At 41.7% G+C, this 23,501-nt stretch overlaps 2 protein-coding genes across 10 annotated transcripts; both read left to right on the forward strand.

Moving 5' to 3' along the window:
- Positions 1 to 338: 338 nt before the first annotated feature.
- LOC311051761 (acetyl-CoA carboxylase-like) lies at positions 339 to 15,231 on the forward strand. 9 transcript variants are annotated; one of them, XM_084066390.1, is made up of 15 exons: positions 339 to 487; positions 1,759 to 1,877; positions 3,053 to 3,166; positions 3,521 to 3,659; positions 4,028 to 4,192; positions 4,684 to 4,784; positions 6,716 to 6,884; positions 10,252 to 10,361; positions 10,502 to 10,635; positions 10,778 to 10,924; positions 11,014 to 11,209; positions 11,321 to 11,425; positions 11,738 to 11,838; positions 12,015 to 12,133; positions 12,346 to 15,231. In XM_084066390.1, exons 7-13 carry the CDS (start codon positions 6,811 to 6,813, stop codon positions 11,770 to 11,772), a joined length of 801 nt encoding a protein of 266 aa, XP_083922516.1. In that variant the 5' UTR covers positions 339 to 487; positions 1,759 to 1,877; positions 3,053 to 3,166; positions 3,521 to 3,659; positions 4,028 to 4,192; positions 4,684 to 4,784; positions 6,716 to 6,810; the 3' UTR covers positions 11,773 to 11,838; positions 12,015 to 12,133; positions 12,346 to 15,231. The 9 variants fall into 9 exon arrangements, with proteins under 9 accessions (XP_083922516.1, XP_083922517.1, XP_083922518.1 ...); XM_084066391.1 differs by having other exon boundaries at positions 4,687 to 4,784; XM_084066392.1 differs by lacking the exons at positions 339 to 487; positions 1,759 to 1,877; positions 3,053 to 3,166 and having other exon boundaries at positions 3,389 to 3,659.
- On the forward strand, positions 14,576 to 21,807 carry LOC311051674 (uncharacterized protein; the record flags this gene model as incomplete). The annotated part of the gene is made up of 8 exons (XM_084066257.1): positions 14,576 to 14,585; positions 19,261 to 19,412; positions 19,993 to 20,106; positions 20,505 to 20,649; positions 20,916 to 21,058; positions 21,218 to 21,354; positions 21,486 to 21,579; positions 21,673 to 21,807. 8 exons carry the CDS (start codon positions 14,576 to 14,578, stop codon positions 21,775 to 21,777), a joined length of 900 nt encoding a protein of 299 aa, XP_083922383.1. The 3' UTR covers positions 21,778 to 21,807.
- Positions 21,808 to 23,501: the final 1,694 nt, after the last annotated feature.

Below are 23,501 nucleotides of genomic sequence, written 5' to 3' on the forward strand. Positions count from 1 at the left end.
CACAAACTAATATGTCAATACAATGGTAATCATATTGACAGATTGATTGATATAGTGTCTCTATGAAACAATAATGTAATTATAAAAAAACAGACACAGTCACTACTTGTGGTGCATTGCTATGCACGATGATAATGTAACTGATGTTAACCATGACTCCTAATGATTTGTTTTTATGTACTTAGTTTTACCCATTTTGGGTTATTTATATGGTATTGGGTTATTTTTGGTTATTTTTGTACCCAACAGCATGTATATTATTTGTTTACCTACATTGCCTGTGGGCACAATCCACTTTTACAATGTGTAGTTCATTTGACTGAAAGAAACTACTATAATGGCGGCCGTGAGCGGTGAACGCGCGACGTGTCTATCTATTGGTTGAACCCTACGTCTGACGTCACTGACTGTATCCGGAAGTGTTTTAGAGTACGCTCCACACAAACAGAGTACTAGACCGATCCGGTGACCCAAATGAAAAGAAAAGGTTTGTATATGTTTTATATCTACATAGCGAAGTCACATTGTCTGTGTTACGTTAGTTAACAGTACCTATAACATCAAGAAGTCTATATTTCCCCTATTTGATCGAGCCCAGAGCTAGTTGGTTTGGCTCAATGAGTCAATGGCTAATGTGGCTAACTATTATGCTAACGTGGACCTAATATATTGGCTTAGCGTTCGTTTTAAAGACAAGATAATTCTGATATTCTGACGTTTCTGGTTGCATATAAAACGTAGCAACTGGTGCTTTTCAACTCCCAAATGTTCCATGTCTGCCAAAAAATAATGTTGGTTAGGTAACTTGTGAGTAGTGGAGTGGTGTAAATACTCAAATGTTTTACTTGAGTCAATGCATCAATACTGCAATGTAGAAATTACAAGTAAAAGTCCAGAATTCACTTGAGAATATACTTGAGTAAAGGTACAAAAGTATTGGCATCAAATCAAAAAGTACTTAAATTATCAAAAGTAAAAGTACTCAAATGTTTACATGCCTGCTGCAAATAAACTATGAAAAATACATACAGTACAACCCAGAATGTTGTACCCCTCCTCCTCCTAATCCCTCAGTCAAAATAGTGCATTGAATGCAACTAGGGCTGCAACTATCCATAATTGTTATAGTGATTATTCCAACGATTACTTTTTCGATTAACCAAATTTGTTCTATTTTTTTATATATTATCAAATGGATCTTTTGTAATCAATTCAACCGATAGTTCCTAATTAACCGTTGCACCCCTAAAAGCAACCAATGGATCAGTGGTTTTCAACCAGTGGTCCGGGGACCACCAGTGGTCCTTGAGGGAGTTCCAGGGGGTCCCCAGCCAAATGATAGATAGGAACCAAATGGACCCTTATGGGTCTGTAACTCTGAGTTAGGGTCCATTTGGTTCCATTTGTACACTCTCAGAGTTACATTAACATTGATTTTAAAATAAAAATTGGGGTCCCAGAGATAGAAATGCTATTAAATGGGGGTCTGTACTCTGTAGTAGCCTAATGCATGTTAAACTGGGGGTCCTTGCAATTAATATGGTTGAGAATCACTGCTAGAGCCGTAAAAATCGTCTCTCATTGGGGGTCCCTGGCATATCCTTTCAAATGGGGGTCCCTGGGCTAATATTTGTCAATTTGGGGGTCCTTGATGCGAAAAAGGTTGAAAACCACTGCAATAGATGCATGTCATGTACTGTATAGCATGTTCCACTGTTCTTCTGTATCTTATTATGTCCATTCATTTATCTGTGCCAGATCTATGGAACGCCAACCCCTATGAGTGCCTTCCTGCCACTGTCATGTTTACAACCATGAACAAGATGGCCACTGCCATGCAAGAGGGAGAGGATGACTCAGAGAAGCCTCAGAACCAAGTAAAACAACATTTAATGTATATTCACTATATATTCAACAGGGTACTATTGAGGTAGAAGATGTTTAACCCATTAAGACCTGGAACTGTGTCATTTTTTAATTTGAGCTAAAAAGCATTATTTTACACTTTGGGCTATTCAAAAATAGCACATCTACAAGCTCGTGCCGCGCTACGAGCTTGTAGATCTGCTATTTTTTTTTTAATCGTGAAAATGTGTGCAAATCTTTGAATATAAATACTTTTAAAGCAAACATTTCTAACTCAAACATTTGCTTCTGGGGGTCCCTGGAACAAAATATTTTGATGGGTGTCCGTGGCCAAATACATATCATTTTGGGGGTCCTTGACATGAAAAAGATTGAGCACCACTGATATAGAAACATACGTTTTTCAGAAAACTGTTGAGATTTAGGAGACGTGTAGAATCGGCTTCAGGTCTTAATGGGTTAAAGTGGTAGTATTGAAAATGGAAGCAAGACATAGACTATGCTTTTTCTCTTTTACAGTATGTTTTAGGCATTCGTTAAGTCACTAATCCATGGTTACTACCAAAGAATATGGATTTAAATTTAAAGCAAACAGCGCCGTGACTACACGTGTACATGTTCTAACACATTGTTTCTCAAAGTGGGGTCCGGGGACCCCCAGGGGTACTTGAGGGGGTTCCAGGGGGTCCCCAGCTAAATGATGGACAGGAACCAAATGGGCCCTTATGGGTCTGTAACTCTGAGAGTGTACAAATGGAACCAAATGGACCCGTTAGGGTCCATTTGGTTCCATTTGTACACTCTCAGAGTTAAATTAACATTGATTTTACAATATAAATTGGGGTCCCAGAGATATAAATGCCATTAAATGGGGGGTCCCTGGCTGTAGCCTAATGCATGTCAAACTGGGGGGTCCTTGACATTAAAATGGTTGAGAATCACTGCTATATGCCGTAAAAACCTTCTCTTATGGGGGTCCCTGGCTTATCTTTTGAAATGGGGCTCCGTGGGGTAATAAGTGTCAATTTGGGGGTCCTTGACATGAAAAAGTTTGAGAACCACTGTTCTAACACACACTGTGTTCAACATGGCTTCTCCTTCAGTTTTGCATCATCAAATTACTCTAACTGAAGCAGGGCCTTGTTTTTCAACCCAGTTTTAGATGTTTGCCTTTGTCATTTCCCAGAACTCTTCACCGGCAGCTCTGAGAGCAGACATCACTGATGCAGAGGGTCCTGATATGAAGCTGGAGGACAGAGAGACCGTCATTAAGGAGCTTAAGAAGTCACTTAAGATCAAGGTAGGGACAGTCTGTGGTTAGAAATGGTGTTTCAATGTAAATTTGTGTTTTAATTAGTTTAATCACCTGACCATTAGCTTAAGTTCTCAAGTGGTACTTGTTTGGCACTCACTATACAATCTATACAAGTGTTTTGTATAAGTGGACCCTCAGTCCACTCAGGATTTTGTAATCGGATAAGTGAAGTATTACGTCCTAAAGTGTTCAGTCTGTCATAAAAGATAAAGAGTCATTGTGATCCCAACTGTGATCCAATCCAGACACTAGAGAATCCAGAGAATATTAGTACAGAACTTTAGAAGAGTGGTTTAAAAAGGAAGTGTAAATAAATGGAGGTAATTTTGTGTTTTCCAGGGAGAGGAGCTGAGCGAGGCCAGCGTGCGCTTGAGTCTGCTGGAGAAGAAGCTGGACAGCTCATCAAGACGCAGATGAACGTGTGGAGAAGATACAGACGCTGACACTGCTCAAGAAGACACTGCTCAAGAAGAAAGAAGTAGGATTGTTTTTCAAAACATGCACTTGCATGTGAGCAGTAGTAATTGTAACATAATCACATATAGGCTCAAGCCCTATAGTCTCAATATACACACCACTCATAATTGACTGAAGGCAAATGTACGTAATTCTCAAATATTCATCCATATACAAGCCATGACTAGAAGCAAATGCAACACTGGAATACACGCTTAAAGTAAGTAATAGGTGCTCTGCTCTGCTGCTGTAAAACGCTTTGAATAGAATAAACTTTCACAAATTGTGAAATCTTTCTTGCCACTGATGGAAGTGATTCAGCATTTTGGAGATATCTTCTTCTCTGATGTTTAGTATCAGTCTGCTCCATAACAGCAATGTTTTTCTTAGGGTTTGAGGAAACCATGGATGCTCTGCAGACCGACGTCGACCAACTGGAATCCGAGAAGGCAGAGCTGAAGCTGCCCATCAACAGCCAATCAAAGATGACCATCGACGGGCTGAGACGAACATCCCATCAGGCATAGCTGACGTTGTCTCAGGGATGTTGGGAGGGTACGGAAATCAATCTGACATTCATTGTATTGTCTTCGTTTGCCACATACAGTACAAAATTATACTTTAAAATACTTTAAACTTAGTTATGTGGTGAAAGATGAAGTCAGACCCAGGTGCTGATTAAACCCCTACGTGACCCTAACACCCGCTGATTCCCTCTCTGTCGCCTCTTTGTGTGTGTCTATGTATCTTGTTTCCTTTCCTTTCCGTCTCTGCACCTCCTTATAACTTACAGAAAAACAAAAAGATACCTGCACACTGAAGTCATACTGGCTTCTGTCACTTCATGCTGTAGTTGTTGTCTATACTTGTCTGTTTTGCTCTTGCATGCCAAAGATTCTCAATACTTAATTCCTAGATGTACACTGGATTTCGTTGAACAAACTCATGTCAACACAATGTTTTTGCATAACCCAAAAAGCATTACTTCTATTTTTCAGTGTTTTTCCAGGTCTTGTGCTGATAACTAACATCTCTTATCCCCACAGCAGGCATGGTGTCGGGTGCAGGTGTTGGACTCTCCACTGCTGACACTCTCTCTCAGAGACTCTGCATCAAACAACTGAAGAATGAGAACAACAGGCTTAAGGTGGGTCATTGTCTTTAACGTGTCTTCTTCATTTAACCAGACAGGTTATTAACACATCCACCACCAAGGTCTAATCTCAAAATGCACTTACCACTGCCACGCTTTTTTTGTCCTTTTTTGTTTTTTTGATTCCGCCATAGCCCCCGCTAAATCCGTTTAAAATCCGCGTTCATTTGGTTCGACACAAACACGGGATCCGACATTACAAAACACCGAAGACCGCGGAGCGATCCGACCCTCCATTTTGGAGAACGAGGGCAAAGCGTTACAGTGGGGGATGCGGAGAGCAAAACAACAAGCCGAGATAACCGCTTCCAAAGTTGATCGCTAGACAGGAAACGGAGGCGGGACGCCCCCCCCCCCCCGAAACCGGAAGTGCAAAAAAAAACGGAATCTGCACCTGTTCGATTTAACATGGGAAAACACCCGCCCCGTAGGACTACGGGTACGGCGGTTAACGGTTGGATTTAACGGCCCGTAGGACTACGGTCTTGGCGGTCAATGTGTTAAGAACAAATTTGTTCTTAATAAGCAGAAATGAGTGTGTTCCATAGACTTGGGCCGGTGGGGGGCATGACATTGGATTGAAATGATTATGGCTGTTAGTATAGAGTGAAATACTCACACTATAGAGCCTATGGTCTCCATATTCCCTCTTCCCATCGAATCAGGAGAAGCTCTCTCATAGCAACATGCCGGAAAAGGGTCAAAGATGTGATTGTCTACCTGGGAATTATGTTTTCATCACTGCCGATCGGAGCTAATAAATACTGTACCTACTAGTCATTATTATGTCCCAGGAGCTGATTGTAACCTTTACCAGTAAAGATAAAAGCTAGATGTTAGTTAGTGGAGTTGTTGTACAGTGGGAAAGGGGCTTAAGTGTATTGAGGACAGAATGCTACTTAACCAGAAACCACGGTATTTGTAAGCTGTATCTACTACAAGCTTTGATATGTCCTTTGTGGTACTCTGAGGAGAGCAGATTTCTTCCTGCAAAACCACATGACCTTTTTTTGTAGGCGTTTAATACAAGGTTTAGTATTCTGAAGGCTTGTGACTTTAAAACAAATGGTTGGGCCAACTGAGCACTATTGTCAGGCTGTGGCCATGGTTGGAGCCCATCTCTGCCACTTGTATGAAGAGGAACAAGAGAAGTTTCACTCGGTCATCACAGATGCAGAGTGGGGCATGAAGCTGGGCAAATTATTTTTGCCCTAAATGCTCAAAATAGGGACGCCAGGTTGAAAGTGGACAATGAAGTGGAAACAATGATGTAAATATTACATTTCTGTTAGTTTTAGCCAACTGTTTTTATACAGATGAATAGAAACTATTCTAATGATTTATGCAAAATAATTGCAACTAGCTCAAATAGTTGTATCAGGTGATTATGCAATAATTGTGACAGGCCTAATACAGTACATAGCCCTGGGTAGGCCACCCAGCCTGCCGCATATATGTACTCTGTGGTGCACCCCGTTCTGGATTATCCATGTGTAACTCAAAGAGTGTGCAAATTTAACCATCTGGTCACCGTTATATTTAACTGATATTTGTTCCGTATTTCACTGTCCAGAGAAGAGCATCAAGTTGAACATGTTAATCCTCTCCTGTCAGATTTCCATTGGAATCCCTCTGTACCGTATCAAAGACATTAGGATGTTGTATGGGGTCGGTCCAGCCCTGGGGTGATTGTCCCATTGACTTTGAAGGTCTGGTCACGGCCCCCTCCCCTCGCGGCCACGTCATTGCATCCCGTATCACCAGCAAAAACCCTGATGAAATATGTGTCACTGTCTCTCTCTCTACAACGGACGTAGAATTTATACACAGTAAAACCCTCAGTGCTACTGTCATTTATTTAACTTTAAAAAAAAGTCCAAATTGAAGGGGCTCTGATGAAGTATTTGTTTGATGTGTTCTTGTAGGGTTTCAAGCCGAGCTCGGGAACGGTCCAAGTGCTGAACCTCCGCAGCAATAAGAACGTTTTGTTACTTCAGCGTGGTTGCGGCTGGAGGCCTGCATGAGTTTGGACACTGCTTCTCCTGACACTGCTTATCCTGGGGAGAGAATCACCAGCAAATCAGAGGCCATTTGGTGAGTACACTCACCCTCACTGGATGATACAGTGTCAGTCGGTGAAAAATGATGGAAATGTCAATTCTGCCCTTTGTTCGTGGGAGCGTTCCGTATTTGGGGCACTTGCACAATTTTTCCTACTTAACCCATTAAGACCTGGAACTGTGTCATTTTTAGATTTGAACTAAAAAGCATTATTTTACACTTTGGGCTATTCAAAAATAGCAGATATACAAGCTCATAGCGCGGCACCGAGTGCCGCGCTACAAGCTTGTAGATCTGCTATTTTTGAAAATTTGTGAAAATGTGTGCAAATCTTTGAATATATATATTTTTAAAGCGAACATTTTTAACTCAAATCATTGCTTCTGGGGGTCCCTGGAACAAAATATTTTGATGGGGGTCCGCGGCCAAATACATATAATTGTGGGGGTCCTTGACATGAAAAAGATTGAGCACCACTGATATAGAAACATTACGTTTTTCAGAAAACTGTTGAGATTTAGGAGACATGTAGAATCGGCTTCAGGTCTCGATGGGTTAAAGATGCTATCGATGGCCTGGGCCGCAGTGTGGCGGTCCAATGCCAGCCTGACAGCGTGTCGCGGGTTCGACTCCCGATCCCGACGACCTTTGCTGCGTGTCACCCCCCCATCTCTCTCCCCATTTCCTGTCAGTCTACTGTCATCTATCAATAAAGGCAAAAAAATATCTTTTAAAAAAAAAGAAAAAGAAATGTAAAAAGATTACTACTTTTGAGAGGAGCTGCTACATGTTTCCATAGCCATTCATGAATTGAACTCAACTAGGTAATACGCTCACCATTCAACATAGCTTCAAACTGCATGCAGTGACATTAATAAGTTGTTAATGAGGTTGTTTGACTCTTTAGTCTGGGTAAGTCGGAAAGAATAGTGCAATTCCCCAAAATCCAAACTATCCCTTGAACTCTGTAACCACTTAAACCCTATATTCTTTGTTGACCGGGGTCCTCCAGCGGTCTAATACTTGATCGCTTCTTTTTTTCTTCCCTCTACACCCATGGTTCTCAAAGTGGGGTCCGGGGACCCCCAGGGGTCCTTGAGGGAGTTCCAGAGGGTCCCCAGCTAAATGATAGATTAGGCACCAAATGGACCCTTATGGGTCTGTAACTCTGAGAGTGTCCAAATGGAACCAAATGGACCCTAACGGGTCCATTTGGTTCCATTTGTACACTCTCAGAGTTAAATTAACATTGATTTTACAATATAAATTGGGGTCCCAGAGATATAAATGCCATTAAATGGGGGTCCGTAGCCCTAATGCATGACAAACTGGGGGTCCTTCAAATTAAAATGGTTGAGAATCACTGCTAGAGCCGTAAAAATCTTCTCTTACGGGGGGTCCCTGGCATATCTTTTCAAATGGGGGTCCGCGGGCTAATAAGTGTCAATTTAGGGGTCCTTGACATGAAAAAGTTTGAGAACCACTGCTCTACACTACAAACATCTTCATCTGTAATAATGACATACCCCACATAAGGACGCTAGGGTTGATGGGTTTCTGTTTTGTATGATGTGAACGACACCCAGTGAGATTTTAACAGTTGTCTTTGTCTCTACATACTGTAGTAACATGGTGGTGGCTGTGAAGGAACTGTCTATCAGGGGGGACTTCAGGACCACTGTAGAATACCTCATAAAGAGCTTCCAGCATAACCGCATTGAGACTGGCTGGCTGGACAGGCTCTTCTCAGAGAAGATGCAGGTACAGCCATATCTCCCATTTGGGGGCGACCTATGAGGGACATGTAGCATGTAGGACCACATTTCTTATGGCAGTGGTATTTTTTCAAAGACCCCCATATCTTCAGAGTTACAGACCTGTTAAGGGTCCATTCGGAACCCCCCCCCCCCCAAGGAACCCTGAGGGTCCCTGGACCTCACTTTGAGAACCACTGTCTTATGGCACTAAGAAATCACTGTAACCTCAAGTAATTGTTGTGTTATGTGATGATGATTGTACGACATGGATCTAAAAATGTTATTTTGTCATTATGTCCCCATGCTGTGTTCTAGTCAAACAGAGTGTACGCAGTCAAGTGTGTGATTAGACTATGGTAGATGGAAGCTTGATCTGACTGGCATTGTTCTCATTGTTCTCAACACATTGAAATGGCCACTTTGTTTTAGTTTTATGATAAAACCGAAGACCGTTAGGATGAGTATAGTGCTGTGTGTGCAGGGCAGGCAGAGCGTCCGGACACCATGCTGGGGATGGTGAGCGGTGCTCTCCACGTAGCCCATGTCAACCTGAGGAACAGTGTGTCCAACTTCCTGCACTCACTGGAAAGGTACCAAAAGAATAAACAAAGTACTGTCTTAACCCATTTTGGGCGGGAAGCCCTTTTTGTAACTAGACCTTTCAGGACGGGGACCCTTTTTGGGGTTGTTGTTGCTATGTACAGTACATAGCAACATACATTTTTTTTGTAATTATTGAAGAAATATGTTTTTCAGAAACTTAGGTCTGGATTTAGAAGGCGTTTTTAGGTCTAAATGGGTGTCTGTCCACTAGAATATGAACCTGCCCCCAGATCTGCTGATGTCAGGATAGAAAACACACAAGCCTCACAGCTAGAAGGTCCTCGGTTCGATTCCCGCCGGGGACGCTGTGGGCATCAGTGCCCATACCCTAGGTGGGGTTGTTGAAAGGGCCTTTCTGTGTGGAGTTTGCATGTTCTCCCTGTGTCCCTTAGGGTAGGTAGGTACCCTCACAAAAACATGCAGTAATCCTGGTCTCTATACTGCCTCCCCCTGGTGATGGAGGGGAAAGGAACTGGTTGGAATAACGTGTTCCTTCCACGCACTACGTCCAACCGTGGAACCTCCCCCCTGTCAGGTGATAAGAAGCGCCTTGCTAGCTCCTCATGCATTGAAGGAGGCATTGAGCTCAGTTCTGGGCTCTCCCTAGGCTGGGAGAGTAGCGGCCAGGATTACATAGGCAATTGACACTGGTAGAAAACCATCATGAACCATGCATCTGCCGAGGTGTATGTCCATCGCCTCAGCGACTGAGGCCTTCTGCTCTCATATGACGGCAGCAGCTGTACCACCTACTGTACATGAAAGAGGAGGTGGACAGGTACATTGCTGTTTAATGTTTAGAACCTCAATTAACCTTCATCGTATGACGCTGTGGCATGCTGAAAATAGCCGATCTGCAAGCTCACAACACGTCGACTCGCACCCCGGCGCGTTGGGAGCTTGCAGATTGCCTATTTTTGGGGGGTGACCAATGCCTATTTTTGGGGCATTTTGTGCACAATCCTCCCTGCCATTCTGATTTGTATATACAATATTCAATGGTTAAACTTGGTTAGTACTGTTTGTTTTGTATTTTGCAGGTATCCCATCACTATCGGGAACACGACTTGTGTTTTTGAGAAGGAGAATGACCCGTCGCTGCTGCGCTCGCCCTCGGCAGGAAAAGTCATCCAGTACACTGTAGAGGACGGTGGGCACGTGTTCTCTGGCCAGTGCTATACTGAGATGGAGGCGTGATATCCAAATGAAAGAGCATTAACGGCAAATTCGGCCTAATTTCATGGACATGAATTTATAGATGTAAACTGCATTAACATGTGTGTTTTCCAGGTGATGAAGATGGTGATGACTCTGACCGCTTCAGAGTCTGGTTGTATTCATTATGTGAGAGGGCCGGGGCTGCACTAGAGCCTGGCTGCGTCATTGCCAAGCTCCAACTGGACGACCCCAGCAGAGTGCAGCAGGTATATTATGTGGACTACGCCTGTTCTTGTGTCATTGCCGATCTACAAGCCTGTGAGCTTGTGTGTTCACCTATTTCGGCATCCCCAGAATAGGGACGCTAGGGTTCATATGCTCCTCTAACTATGTGTTTTTGTCCCTAAGGCGGAGCTGCACACAGGGGCCCTGCCCACTATCCAGGCTGTAGCATTGAGAGGGGGGAAGCTACACAGAGTGTTCCACAGTACACTGGACCACCTGATCCACATCATGAATGGCTACTGCCTGCCCGAACCCTTCTTCTGCATCACGGTCCGAGTTCACACGTGCACAAGAAACAAACACCTACCTAGCTAACAGTACAGTGGTTGATAAACATGCTGTTCTTTCTATCTCCCCAGCTTAGGGAGCGGGTGGAGAGGCTGATGAAGACCATGCGAGATCCCTCCTTGCCAGTGTTGGAGCTGCAGGACATCATGACCAGTGTGTCTGGTCACATTCTCCCTGCTGTTGAGAAGGCTGTCAAGAAAGACATGACACAGTATGTCAGCAGCATAACCTCAGTGCTGTGCCAGTTCCCAAGCCAGCACCCAGCAGGTAATGCACGAGCGCTCGTTTCTAAATGAGGCTATATATTTATTACTTTCTTACTTCAAATCAAGACAAATGGTTTAATTATGAACATAGAATGTTATCCCTCATATCCAGATCGCCAACATCCTCGACAGCCATGCTGCTACTCTGAACAGGAAGTCAGAGAGAGAGAGAGAGAGGTCTTCTTCATGAACACTCAGAGCATTGTGCAGTTCAGAAGTGAGTATATCCTAGGATATACTAGCGCTCTTTCTGCCCGTCATCCTCCACCCTTCACATATCATCATTTTGAAGCTTAGGCTACTTAGGCGACTAACCAAGGGGCAATGTGAAGACCTGTTGAGTGTTGTTCAAGTGTTCAAGTGTGTATTTGCACTTCGTGAAGAAAAAAAAGCTGACATGGCCAACGTGCTCAACTACATATTCTCCCACGCCCAAGTTCCCAAAAATAATCTCCTGGTCACTAGTTAGTGTACAAATTGAATGAACACTGGGGATTTGACTGTGTACGTTGTCCTCTTGCGTGTCTAGGACCAGCTGTGTGGGCGAGATCCCACCCTCGTTGATGACCATCCTCACCGAGCTCACCCAGCTCAGCAAGACGACCAACGCCATTCAGCTGAATGAAAATGGTATGTGTCTACAGCACACATACAAAGATGCCCCGTGTGAAACCGTTAAGTCACCACTTAATCATTAAGGGGTGACTTAGCAGGATGCATTAAGGTTTAATGCGTCCTGCAGCAGCTATATTAATTCATGACCAACTGAAAATAATTGATGCCCAAATTATTTTACACTCCCCCAGGTGCTGATAGCCTCCCACCTGCCCTCCTATGAGCTCAGGCACAACCAGGTGGCCTACACTTGACGGACAGCACTTCAAACTCAGGGTGGAGCGACAGCAGCTGACAGTCCATGTCATAGGTATGGTATGAGCTCAATACCCCCCCCCCCCCCCCCCCCCCCACACACACACACACACACACACACACACACACACACACACACACACACACACACACAGACACACAGACACACAGACACACACACACACACACACACGCAATGCATGCATGCTCCATCAGCTGTGTAGACTTCATGTTATGTCTTACCTTGTCTTTTGTATGTTTTTACAGGACTGTTCAAGTCTCTGAAGTGGTCAATGAAAGGCTTCAAACCTTAATGGTTGTTACAGTGCGCTTTTTCGAGGCAGAAGCTCTACTGCCCATTATACTCGAGAAGGTGAAGTTTGCCACAGGACGCAATGAGGACTATGTCAAACAGGCAGTGGCACCAGAGGAGGGCCAGAAAAAGGTGTTGGATGACAAAATAGATTGTAAAATGTAGGCATTTAGCAGATGCTCTTTTTCATACTGAGAGCAAATATGACAGTTTAGCCGGTGAATTTGAAAGACGCATGCATGAATGCTTCTTCTATCTAACCATTTGCAAAATACTGCTTCACCTGTTTTTCACTCCCGAAAGCTTGTTCTCAAAGTTTAAACTTGATCTGCTAATGATTTGTGAAATGTTTCAGTTCCAGAACTGCAGGCACTGAGGCAGCATGTGGGCGACCTCAATCACTCTGCTGGGACAGATTTGACAAATTTAAGTGAAGGCCTCACCCAAGTAATGCCATCTTTTTAACTTTAACCTGGTTACTAAAAGTTTTATGAGATTACAATTTCATTTGCGATAAACAAATGGTATGTTGTAATGCAAATGAGCTGAAAGTAGTGGCAGTATAACTATGATCTATGGTCTCTTCACTTGACTCTACAGATGTACAGATATTTCCAGACATTCTGACATTCTGCATTTGGGCAAGGCCCGTTCTCCCGCTCTGCAATACAGACACGACACCCGACCAGGCGTTTGGAGCAGGAGGACAGCATGGGCTGTGTCATTGGTTCTATTTAGAAAAAGAAAGAAAAAATACACGCAAGAAAAACACACATTTTATGATTTATCATTGATATTATACACACATTTTATGATTTATCATTGATATTATACACACATTTTTCAGTGTCCACACCAGCCATAACTGGTGTGGACTAGTCTAGGGGGACAAATGTCCGTCTTGTGACATGATGTCATCAATAGATACAATTTTGGTTTGATAAAAAGTTGGGTTTGAAAATCAGACATTTATCTATGCTAGTATGGATAGCTGACTCCATTCATATTTGTTGAATGATTTTTGATTCTCTTTGTTTTATTTCCTGAAAAGCAAAGTCTTAACATTTTATTTACTTGTCTCTCAATCCATATTTTTTCTTTTATGTCAAAATTTCATATACAGTCAATATATTTTAACCGTTCAAGCCAGTTGTCACAACACTAATTCCAATACTATATTGGATTATTACTGTGTTACCGATGCAAAATGGAAACAATACCTCTGCAGAGCAGGCAGGCAAATGCCTGTTTGGCAACCGGTGCCTGTGGTTCCACCAGCTCCTGGGTAGCAGACACTACACCTTGAATTTTCTGTGTGACCTCTTGCAGGCCTTGAGCTCCATCTAGAAGGTCGCCCACATGCTGCCTCAGGGACTGCAGTTCGGACGGCTCAGTTCTGGAACTGAGACATTTCACAAATCATTAGCAGATCAAGTTTAAGCTTTGAGAACAAACATTCTGGAGTGAAAAACAGGTGAAGCAGGATTATAGTGCATACTTAAGCACTTGACAGACTTAATGCTGCTGTGAGAAACATGGGATTAAACTAACGCATTAAAGTAACTGTTTTCCTGTTCTCTGTTATACATTATAGTTCCTAAGTACAGTAACCAGGTTAAAGTTACTAAAGTTTAAAAAATGGCATTACTTGGGTGAGGCCTTCACTGAAATCTGTCATGCACGTCCCAGCAGAGTGATTCAAATTCAACAGCTAAGAAGTATCACAGTAGCTCTCACTCTCGATAAAGCATATGTTAATTCCAAATATTAACACCTCAGTCTACAGTCTTTCTATGCTTATGTGTTCAATAATGATTATTTGTCCTAGTGTCTATGCTGACCTGGTCTTGGCTAGACACCTGTCACTCCCCTTCTCAGCTCATGTGTGATTAGAGCCTGACACTATAAAGAGGAGCTGTAGCCAGCTCTCGGCTATTCCCCCCAGCACCCCAGCAGAGCACAAGAGTTTATTGGTTCCCTTGACTATTTGTACTTTCTTTATTTCAGTTACGATGGGCTGATTGTAAGTGTTTTTAATGTTTGGTATGATTTTCGTTATTGGTTACTTTGTACTTTGTCTTTTGGTAGTTCATGGGAGTCTGGTGAAAGGACACAATTGTAACTTTAATTAGAAATATAAATAAAGATTCTTTATTTAACTGCTGTCCCTTCACCTTCTCGACGATGACAGGGAGTACTGCTTCTGCTTCGACAAAAGATTAACATGTATTTGTCCACAGACCCCCATCTGATAAGATTTGGTTTTAAATATACTTATTTTCAGGTTTGTGTTTGCTAACAATGTGTGTTAACATCATTTATACACTAGTCTTGACTTTCTGTTCTGATTCAGATTACACAAACTAGGTATACCACCTGTTTGATGAATGTAACCGATATAGGGTGATGAGTTAAACAAAGGGGCTTTGAGGAATGTTCAGGATGATCTTATACAAGACCATAGATGTATATGGATGGATGATTACATTATATGATAAGATGGCGGACAAGTTTCAAATAACTTGATCATTGAGAGACAAATCCTTTAAGGTGTGCATCTTTTTTGGAAGCATATATTCATTCTGTAGATTTATTCACTGTAACACCTAATACAAGGGCACAGAAATGTGGCAGTCATAGGGGTCTTAAATGTTTTCAGGCCAGGGACCCCCGTTGGGGGGTGGTACAGCATATATTGTATAATGCAGGGGTCTTCAACGTTTTCAGGCCAAGGACCCCCTAGCTGAGAGAGAGAGATGAAGCAGGGACCCCCTCTATATTGTATAGAATGGTGTTTCAGATATACTTTTGCTGCTCTTTTCTCCCTCTACACCTGTAACTCTTTGCCAAAAATAGCCGATCTACAAGCTCACAACGCCTCGCACTGCGAGGCGTTGTGAGCTTGTAGATCGGCTATTTTTGGCTAAAGTTCTCCTCAGAAAAGGGATGCTAGGGTTCAAGTGGTTAATATAAAAAAAGAAAAATCATATCACACAAAGATTTGGCGGACCGCTGTAGTAACTCTGAGGACCCCCTGTTGAAGATCCCTGGTATAATGTATAACATTGTGTTTCATATGTATAGACATACGTACCATGTTGTGCATTCAAACAAGCTATTCAAATAATTCATTCATTCATTCATATCCACTGCCATTAGTAAGCATACTTTACTGAGAAGAATGTAATGTAATACTATCAACAATCTACCACACTTTAAGTATATTTTGATGCCGATACTTTTGTACTTTTACTCAAGTACATTTTCATTACCAGACTTGTACTTGTAACAGAGTGTTTCTACAATTGCAGTATTGATATAATTGATTCATTGATATTCATTGTTAAATAAATATTACAATGTATGTCTATTATTATTATTATTATTATTATTATTATTGCTGTTATATATTTCGCTAACTTCTTCTCTTAAACTTTTAAATTAGTGAAATGACGTTTGCATTGAAAACAAATGTATCTATTTTTGGTTCGTGCGCATGTGCGTGTTTGTAATAGTGTGTGTGTGTGTGTGTGTGTGTGTGTGTGTGGGGAAGGGGGGCGGGGCTTTTGTCGTGTTCGTGTCGTGTTTGTGTGTGCACGTCATAGAGTTGTTTGGGTGCGTGCGCATGTGCGTGCGTGTAACAGCGTGTGTGTGTGGGCTGGGGGGGGGGGGCTGTGCTTGCGTACACGCGAGAGGGCATTCCCGGGGATGCCCTCTCGCATGTACGCATGTCTGCTTGTCAGACCAATCACAGCCCTTGTTGTTTTGTCCCGCCCCTTAAATCCACCGTCCCTGCAGAGCTCGGCTCAGTTCTCAAGGTTTACAGCGGATGCTAGGTCGCTCGATACTAGGTCTCTCCGGTCGATGATAGATTACTATTGGAAACTGTTCTACTTGATTTCGGTTCATATATCACTGATCTACTTTCATTTCGTCGTCTGTTGTCTGAGGTGAGTAATATTACTTGATATATACTGTTTTCCCGCCTTTATTACCTTATTTTTATTTTTTCCCGCCTTTTTTGGACTACATGAACGTTCAGATTTCAAACACAGTTTTTACCCCATGGCCACGGATGTTATAATTATGTACGGGCCCTCAGAAGTAGCCGTATCTTCCTTATTGTTCAATAAAAACGCATCTTAATCCGATTGGTGGCCATTTGCTCATAGTGGGCACACTCTATCAGAGTGCAGTACACCTACCAACCGATGGGTAATGCAGTTGAAATGGCGGACATGCTGAGAAAATGTCCACCGATCGGATTAAAATGCTTTTTATTGAACAATACTGAAGTTACGGTTACTTCTGAGGGCTCGAACAGAATTGTCACATCCGTGGCCATGAGATAAGAACTTTATATTTGAAATTTGAACGTTTATGTACATGTACGGGCCTTAAATGAATTAAGTGCAAACGCCAGGTTACGTTTGTTTCAGGCCCCAGGACTCTGTTGGTTTGTTTACATAAACGTATGTCACAACAATCGACCTGTCCATAACAATTCATTATACAACGCAGAATGCAGCTTTTAATCAACATTGCATTTGCTATATCTTGTCTGTTAAAATCGAGCTTGTAGATCTGCTAAAACTAACTTGAAGCAGAAACGATTGCTCTGAAACTGGGTTAAAAACAACAAAGGACTAGTCAGCTAGGCTAACCAGTGCTAACGGCTATAAACGTATGCCTACAACTTCCGCATGGCAGTGACGTTTTAAATGATTACGTTATCAACAGTATTGCTATCATGTTTATGTATTTACCAGGGACACAGTGCACATTAATCAACATGTTGGTTTTCACATCCGTGTAATGAACCAGAGTTAGCCAGAAGCTAGCTTTCATCTGTAGTCCCTGAGCAGGCTGTTAAAAGTGGTGATATAATAACTATCCATACAAAAACGGTTGTATTAATACCATACAAGACCAGTAGACATAGTACAGGAGACAGAACAATGATATTTTATGTGTTGGTGGACTTTACTGAGACAAAGGCAAACAACGTGGCTTTGACTCAGTATAGAGTAACATGAGTTTAACTCTAGAAGGAGATGCTGTTGTAATTTGACTGTTTTACTAGCAGTAAATAGACATTCATTTGACGCACTGGTTGGTTCAACAAGTGTTTATCTGCACCGAGCATTGTACTGGGTTGACTAATGTTAGAGGACGCCGTGGCTTTGGGGTTGTTTAAATTAACCTGGTTGCTTGTTTCTCTCGCTGAACCTGGCAACTGCCATGTCAATAGCAGATCTACAAGCTCACAACGCGGCTATTTTCAAATAGACTATGTATAAAATAAGGCTAAAGTGGTTAAGGTATGTTTTATAATGTAATAATTTATATCTTAAAAGTAACTAGTAACTAAAGTTTTCAAATAATTGTAGTGGAGTAAAAGTACAATATTTGCCTCTGAGATGTAGTGGAGTAGAAGTAAAAGTATTGGAAAAGGCCGCGGACCCCCATCAAAATATTTTGTTCCAGGGACCCCCCAGAAGCAACGATTTGAGTTAAAAATGTTCGCTTTAAAAATATATGTATTCAAAGATTTGCACACATTTTCACGATTTTTCAAAAATAGCAGATCTACAAGCTCATAGCGCGGCACTCGGTGCCGTGCTATGAGCTTGTATATCTGCTATTTTTGAATAGCCCAAAGTGTAAAATAATGCTTTTTAGCTCAAATCTAAAAATGACACAGTTCCAGGTCTCAATGGGTTAACCAATTCAACCACATGAATCCTAGCGTCCCTATTCGGGGCTTGTCGTAATAGGCAAACATTCAGTGAAAACAAAAATCGTCTCACTACACGTCACGAGGCGTTGTGTGAGCTTGTAGATCGGCAGAGATTGATGAGTGATAGAAAAGGACGGGGCCAATTACAGACCCCCTTGCGCACCCATCTAAGTATATAGGGTTTAAGTCATTGAACCCCTATATGTACTTCACACAATGAATAAAGAAAACGACTTCCATTTTCACTTTAAAAATGATAAAACATTTTTTTTGACAATTTGCACCTATAATGACGTGCCCAAAATAGGGACACCAGGTTGAAAGTGGTTCAAACACTCATCACTAATAAAGAGTGAAGCTGGTTTCACAGAGCATGCTTTGCACTCAAAGGCTACATGCCAATGTCTGGATAAGTCTCTGCCACCTTGTGTAGTGATGGACGGCGACCAGGCGTGCGTTTCCAAACCTAACATTTCTTGAAGTTCTGTGCCTTGTAGAATAACAAGTGTATAACCTAGTTTAACCATGCAGTCAAATGGCCAATAGTTCACTCCTGGCCCTTGCAAATGGAAACGGTCATTGTTTTCCTTTTTTTTTTTATTATTGTGATTTATTGCATTTGTATATTGTACATTAGTCAAAGCATCTGTGGACTAGTGACTCCTCAGTAAAATGTAAAATGGAATGTCACAGTTTTAAGTAAACCAATACTAAGAATCTTTGAATGGGATTGTGTGTTAATAGTGATGTTTTGTTTGTTTTTGCATGATCAAAATTTTGATTTGCAAATTCTTATCTGTATTTACGATTAGAGGTTGGGTGTTCACTAATGTCTATGGTAAGTTTACGGTAACTTTTGATTGAAAAATAAGGCCCTGCTACAAATAATAACTTCTCTAGCTGTGGTCTTTTGGAGCAGTAAGGATGAAGTCATTAGGAGACACAATTTCGGGTTTTATCGTATTTGTTGGCTGTTCACTAAATCCAATGCCATCTGCAAACTCACAACACCTTGCATCGCCTATTTTCTCCACTAAATAGGCAATTTATGAAATATTGGAAGAGGGTTTGTGCCCAATAGCAATGGTCTGAGACTAAAGAACCCTACCTCCCCCTTCGCCCCTTGCAGGAGGAAACAAACTGCAGACCACGGCGAAAGCGGATGAGATGAAGGCGGCGGAGATATCCAAGCCAACGCCACCCTCCATGGCTGCCCCAGAGACCAAGAATGATATCTCTGATTGGCTGTCTGCGGCGGCGCTAGCTGCACTGCAGAACGACGTGTTGGACACGACTACGTTGAAGAGGTATTCTGACAGTTCACTTGGGTGTTGCTTGCCAAAAATAACTGATCTACATGCTAACACGTCGCATCACGACACATTGTTAGCTTGTAGATCAGTTATTTTTGTGAGTATAGATTATATTGTTAAATTGTCCTTTTTTTTAGTAAGGCAAAAAAGTGTGCACAACTGCAGCAGCCCAAATAGGGAGACAGCTGTTTTTTGTTTAACAAACCCCACTGGCCATGAACCAGAGGGGAAGGCCAGTGCTGTGGATGTGGGGATGTAATCGTTCTATATTGCACTCCATCAAACACAAGTATAAAAGAGTTAAAATGAAGACTGGCTCTGAGTCTGCCGTACAATTGTATTTTTACGGCGTTGCTCGGCAACACCCAACCTGTCTATGAGAAGGTCTGTGTGTCACAAACCACAGGACCGATCAGTGCTAAACTTTGCATGCACGCTACACAGAATTAATTCCACATTGGAGCCATGCTGTTGGATCCTATAAGAGTTCAAGTTAAAAACCACTGCTATAGAGGGAATTGAACATTTTGTGTTACCCATCTCCTTAGGTCCGCAACGATGAAGGCAAAGTCATCCGCTTCCACTGCAAGCTGTGTGAATGCAGTTTCAACCATCCCAACGCGAAGGAGATGAGATCTGAAGGGAAGGAGGCATCGACTGCAGTACAAGGTTGGTACATTTTCATAGGTGCAGGCACAAGTGTTATTATGCCTAATGTATTATCTTTGGCTGATGTCGCTTGCTGATAAGAACTGATCTTCAAGTCATGTTTTAGCTGGGACAACGTTATTTTTAGCATGACAGGTTTTTAGACCGAAGCGAGTAATCTACACGACCCAGGACACTAGACTGAACTATTTTGAATGGTTAAACAATAAGTCATAAGTTGATCATGCCGTCATCGGTCCTGACATTTCCTCTTCACCTGGTCTTCCTCATATGATTAAATTTTCTGTGGCTATTTTAATCCATTTTATGACACATTAATACAAATTAAATCAATTGCACAACAGATTTATCAATAAGCTTGTGCAATCTTGTTTTGTCTTCATTTGCCAAGAAATTTGAAATTCCTAGTACCTCAGACTTAAAAGTCTATGATGACTTGAACACTGAAGTTGACGAGGAGGCGTTTCAGTTTTTTATAAAGAAACCAGACCTTGGTGTGTTGGAGATTTGTTCACCCCAAGACCCAAATCCTGAAGGTGAGTTCTGTTGCTTATCAACATGGAGCCTTATAGCCTCATCCATACAGTCCTGGCTAACCTAAAATGTCACACAGGTATATTTTTGTACTTTGAAATGATCTTTGTTTCTATACGCCCAATGTAAGTAAAAGAGAGAAAGTGTCTGAGGAAGAACTTTGTTGGTGTGTGGATCCTTCCGTATCTAATGTGAGCTTTTTACATTACACTTGCCACAAACATTCCTCTCTTGCTAATCACACTTGTTATGTCAACATTATTGCTAGATTCAGTGAGCCCCTCTGCAAGCAATTCCATTGCCAGCAGCAGCAGCTCCTTTCTCAGCTCTGGTGCAGACAATGACGGGGACTCGGATGACACCATCAGTCCTGCTCCAAGAAACAGAGCTGACCTGACTCGTCTCGCTCAGGTAAGCGTTGCTTTTTGGGGGGGGGGGGGCGTCATGGTTTACATTTTTGTCACCTTAAATATACTTGGCCACCAAATGTAGTGGCCTGTAGGACCAGTGCTTTAAAATATTACTGTCTATCCCTGTGTTTCCCCTCCCTTTTTTTTTACTTCCACTTAGATGGTTGAAAAAATTCTGAAGGACAGACCTGGCGGAGAGAGGATCCTTACCGAGTATGCTCGGACAAAAAGCCTAACGGATACCAGAAGACGCGACATGGTGAAGATATTGGTTGCACACATGGCAAGTGAACATGGGTATGTTGTCATCTAAAAATTATGCACCCAATGCGCAATTTTGGTTGTACTTGGTGCAGGCCAAAATCCTCCTTTTTGGATCTCATACGTGTGTGTGTGTGTGTGTGTGTGTGTGTGTGTGTGTACTGTAGGACGAGTCCTTCAAGGCGTGTTAAAGAGGACTATGCACAGGGCATCACTGCCTTATTCCCATACCTGGCCGATCCCCAGGGAAATTTGGGCTATGTAAGTACATAAAACACCAGTCTAACGCACATTTACACATGCTCATTAAAACCAAATGACACTTTTCCCCCCTCTTTTCTTCTTGTGTTTTAGGAACAGTATTACAATCCAGTAGATGGGAGTGGGTTTCTGGCATGGCGAGTGAAATCACTTCAAAAAGAAGCATCAGAGGGACAAAAAAAAGAGTTCAGCCACTGAGGGGTGTTTGATTTTGATTGTAGTTAGAATTTAAGGGGGAAGTCACATGTTCACACACACACACACACACACACACACACACACACACACACACACACACACACACACACACACACACACACACACACACGCACACAGGAAGAACCAGTGCAACATGTCATGTTTCCCCCAGTCCACTGTCTAGCAACTGTGAAGATGGATCCTTATAGTAAATGCATATCACTGGAAAGTATTGCAGCAGTATATGTGTTTTTTTTCATCTTTTTTTTTTCTTGGACTGAGTGAGTAATACTTTTTGCAACACAGTGGACTGGTGCTGCTAATTTGAGGTTTCTGGTCGGCTCCGCAGCTTTTATTTAAATCACTTTTCTCTCTGCTGCTTTAATTTAAATCACATTTCTGGTTGGTTCCGTTGCCTTAATTTAAATCACCTTTCCTTTATTATCATTTTCTTCTGTGTCTTATTAACCTAAAATTGTACAATCATCTATTATCTGTGTAGGTTTGACAGTAGAATATTTATACATCTTTTTTTTCCGAATGACTGAGTGTATAATAATGCACTTAATTTATTTTAAATCACCTTTCTTTTATTATAATAATAACTCACTTAATTTAATTTAAATTACCTTTTATTATTATTATTATTATCTTCATTTTCTTCTGTGCCTTATTAATCTACATAAAATGGTACCATCATTTAACTACCTGTGTAGGTTTGACAGTAGAATATCTTTTTGTTTATTTTCCTTTTTGCGGTAAGATTGAGTGAATAATATGTAGCCACTTACACCAGAAACTTTTACAACGTAGTTGTATCGGTCGGCTCCGTTGCTTTGATTAAATATATTTTCCTTTATTATCATTATTATCACTTTCTACTGGGTTTTTTAATTTATATATAAAGTGTGCCAACATTTAGTATCTGTGCAGTTTTTTTTTTTTTTTTACAGAAGAACTTCTTTTTTCTTTTTTTCTCTTTGTTTGTCGGATGGCTGAGTGTGTGGGCCTAATATGTATCCACTTACACCAGAAACATTTTGTAACATAGTGCATTGGTTCTCAAAGTGGGGTCCGGGGACCCCCAGGGGTACTTGAGGGTGTTCCAGGGGGTCCCCAGCTAAAAGATGAATAGTTAGGAACCAAATGGACCCTTATGGGTCTGTAACTCTGAGTGTACAAATGGAACCAAATTTTGGTTCCATTTACACTCAGAGTTAAATTAACATTGGTTTTACAATATAAATTGGGGTCCCAGAGATAGAAATGCCATAAAATGGGGGTCCGTAGCCTAATGCATGTCAAACTGGGGGTCCTTGAAATTAAAATGGTTGAGAATCACTGCTAGAGCTATAAAAATCATCTCTTATGGGGGTCCCTGGCTTATCTTTTCAAATGGGGGTCCGCGGGCTAATAAGTGTCAATTTGGGGGTCCTTGACATGAAAAAGTTTGAGAACCACTGACATAGTGGACTGGTACTGCTGCTAACTTGTTGTTTCGGGTCAGCCTCGTTGCTTTAATTGAAATTGCTTTAATTTAAAATGCTCCTTGCTGGGAGCCTCTGCTTTAAATTTCCTTTTCTTTTACTATCATTATTATTATCACTTTTTTTTCTGTGTTTATTAATCTACACATACATTCTGTCATGATTAATTATTTTTGTAGTTTGGACAATAGGCTTGAATAGTTCTTTGCCGACTGACTGACTGACTGACTGACTGAT

The sequence above is a fragment of the Gymnoscopelus microlampas genome, assembly GCF_963454915.1.
Source record: "Gymnoscopelus microlampas genome assembly, chromosome: 9".
Taxonomy (NCBI): Eukaryota; Metazoa; Chordata; class Actinopteri; order Myctophiformes; family Myctophidae; genus Gymnoscopelus; species Gymnoscopelus microlampas.

What these genes read in the sequence shown, in the direction of transcription:
- LOC311051761 (XM_084066386.1), top strand. Translation starts at nt 9,113, where the DNA reads ATGCTGGGGATGGTGAGCGGTGCTCTCCACGTAGCCCATGTCAACCTG. An exon ending in TTCCTGCACTCACTGGAAAG is followed by an intron (nt 9,199 to 10,251) that starts GTACCAAAAGAA and finishes TGTATTTTGCAG; the next exon opens with GTATCCCATCACTATCGGGA. An exon ending in GAGCATTGTGCAGTTCAGAA is followed by an intron (nt 11,426 to 11,737) that starts GTGAGTATATCC and finishes TTGCGTGTCTAG; the next exon opens with GACCAGCTGTGTGGGCGAGA.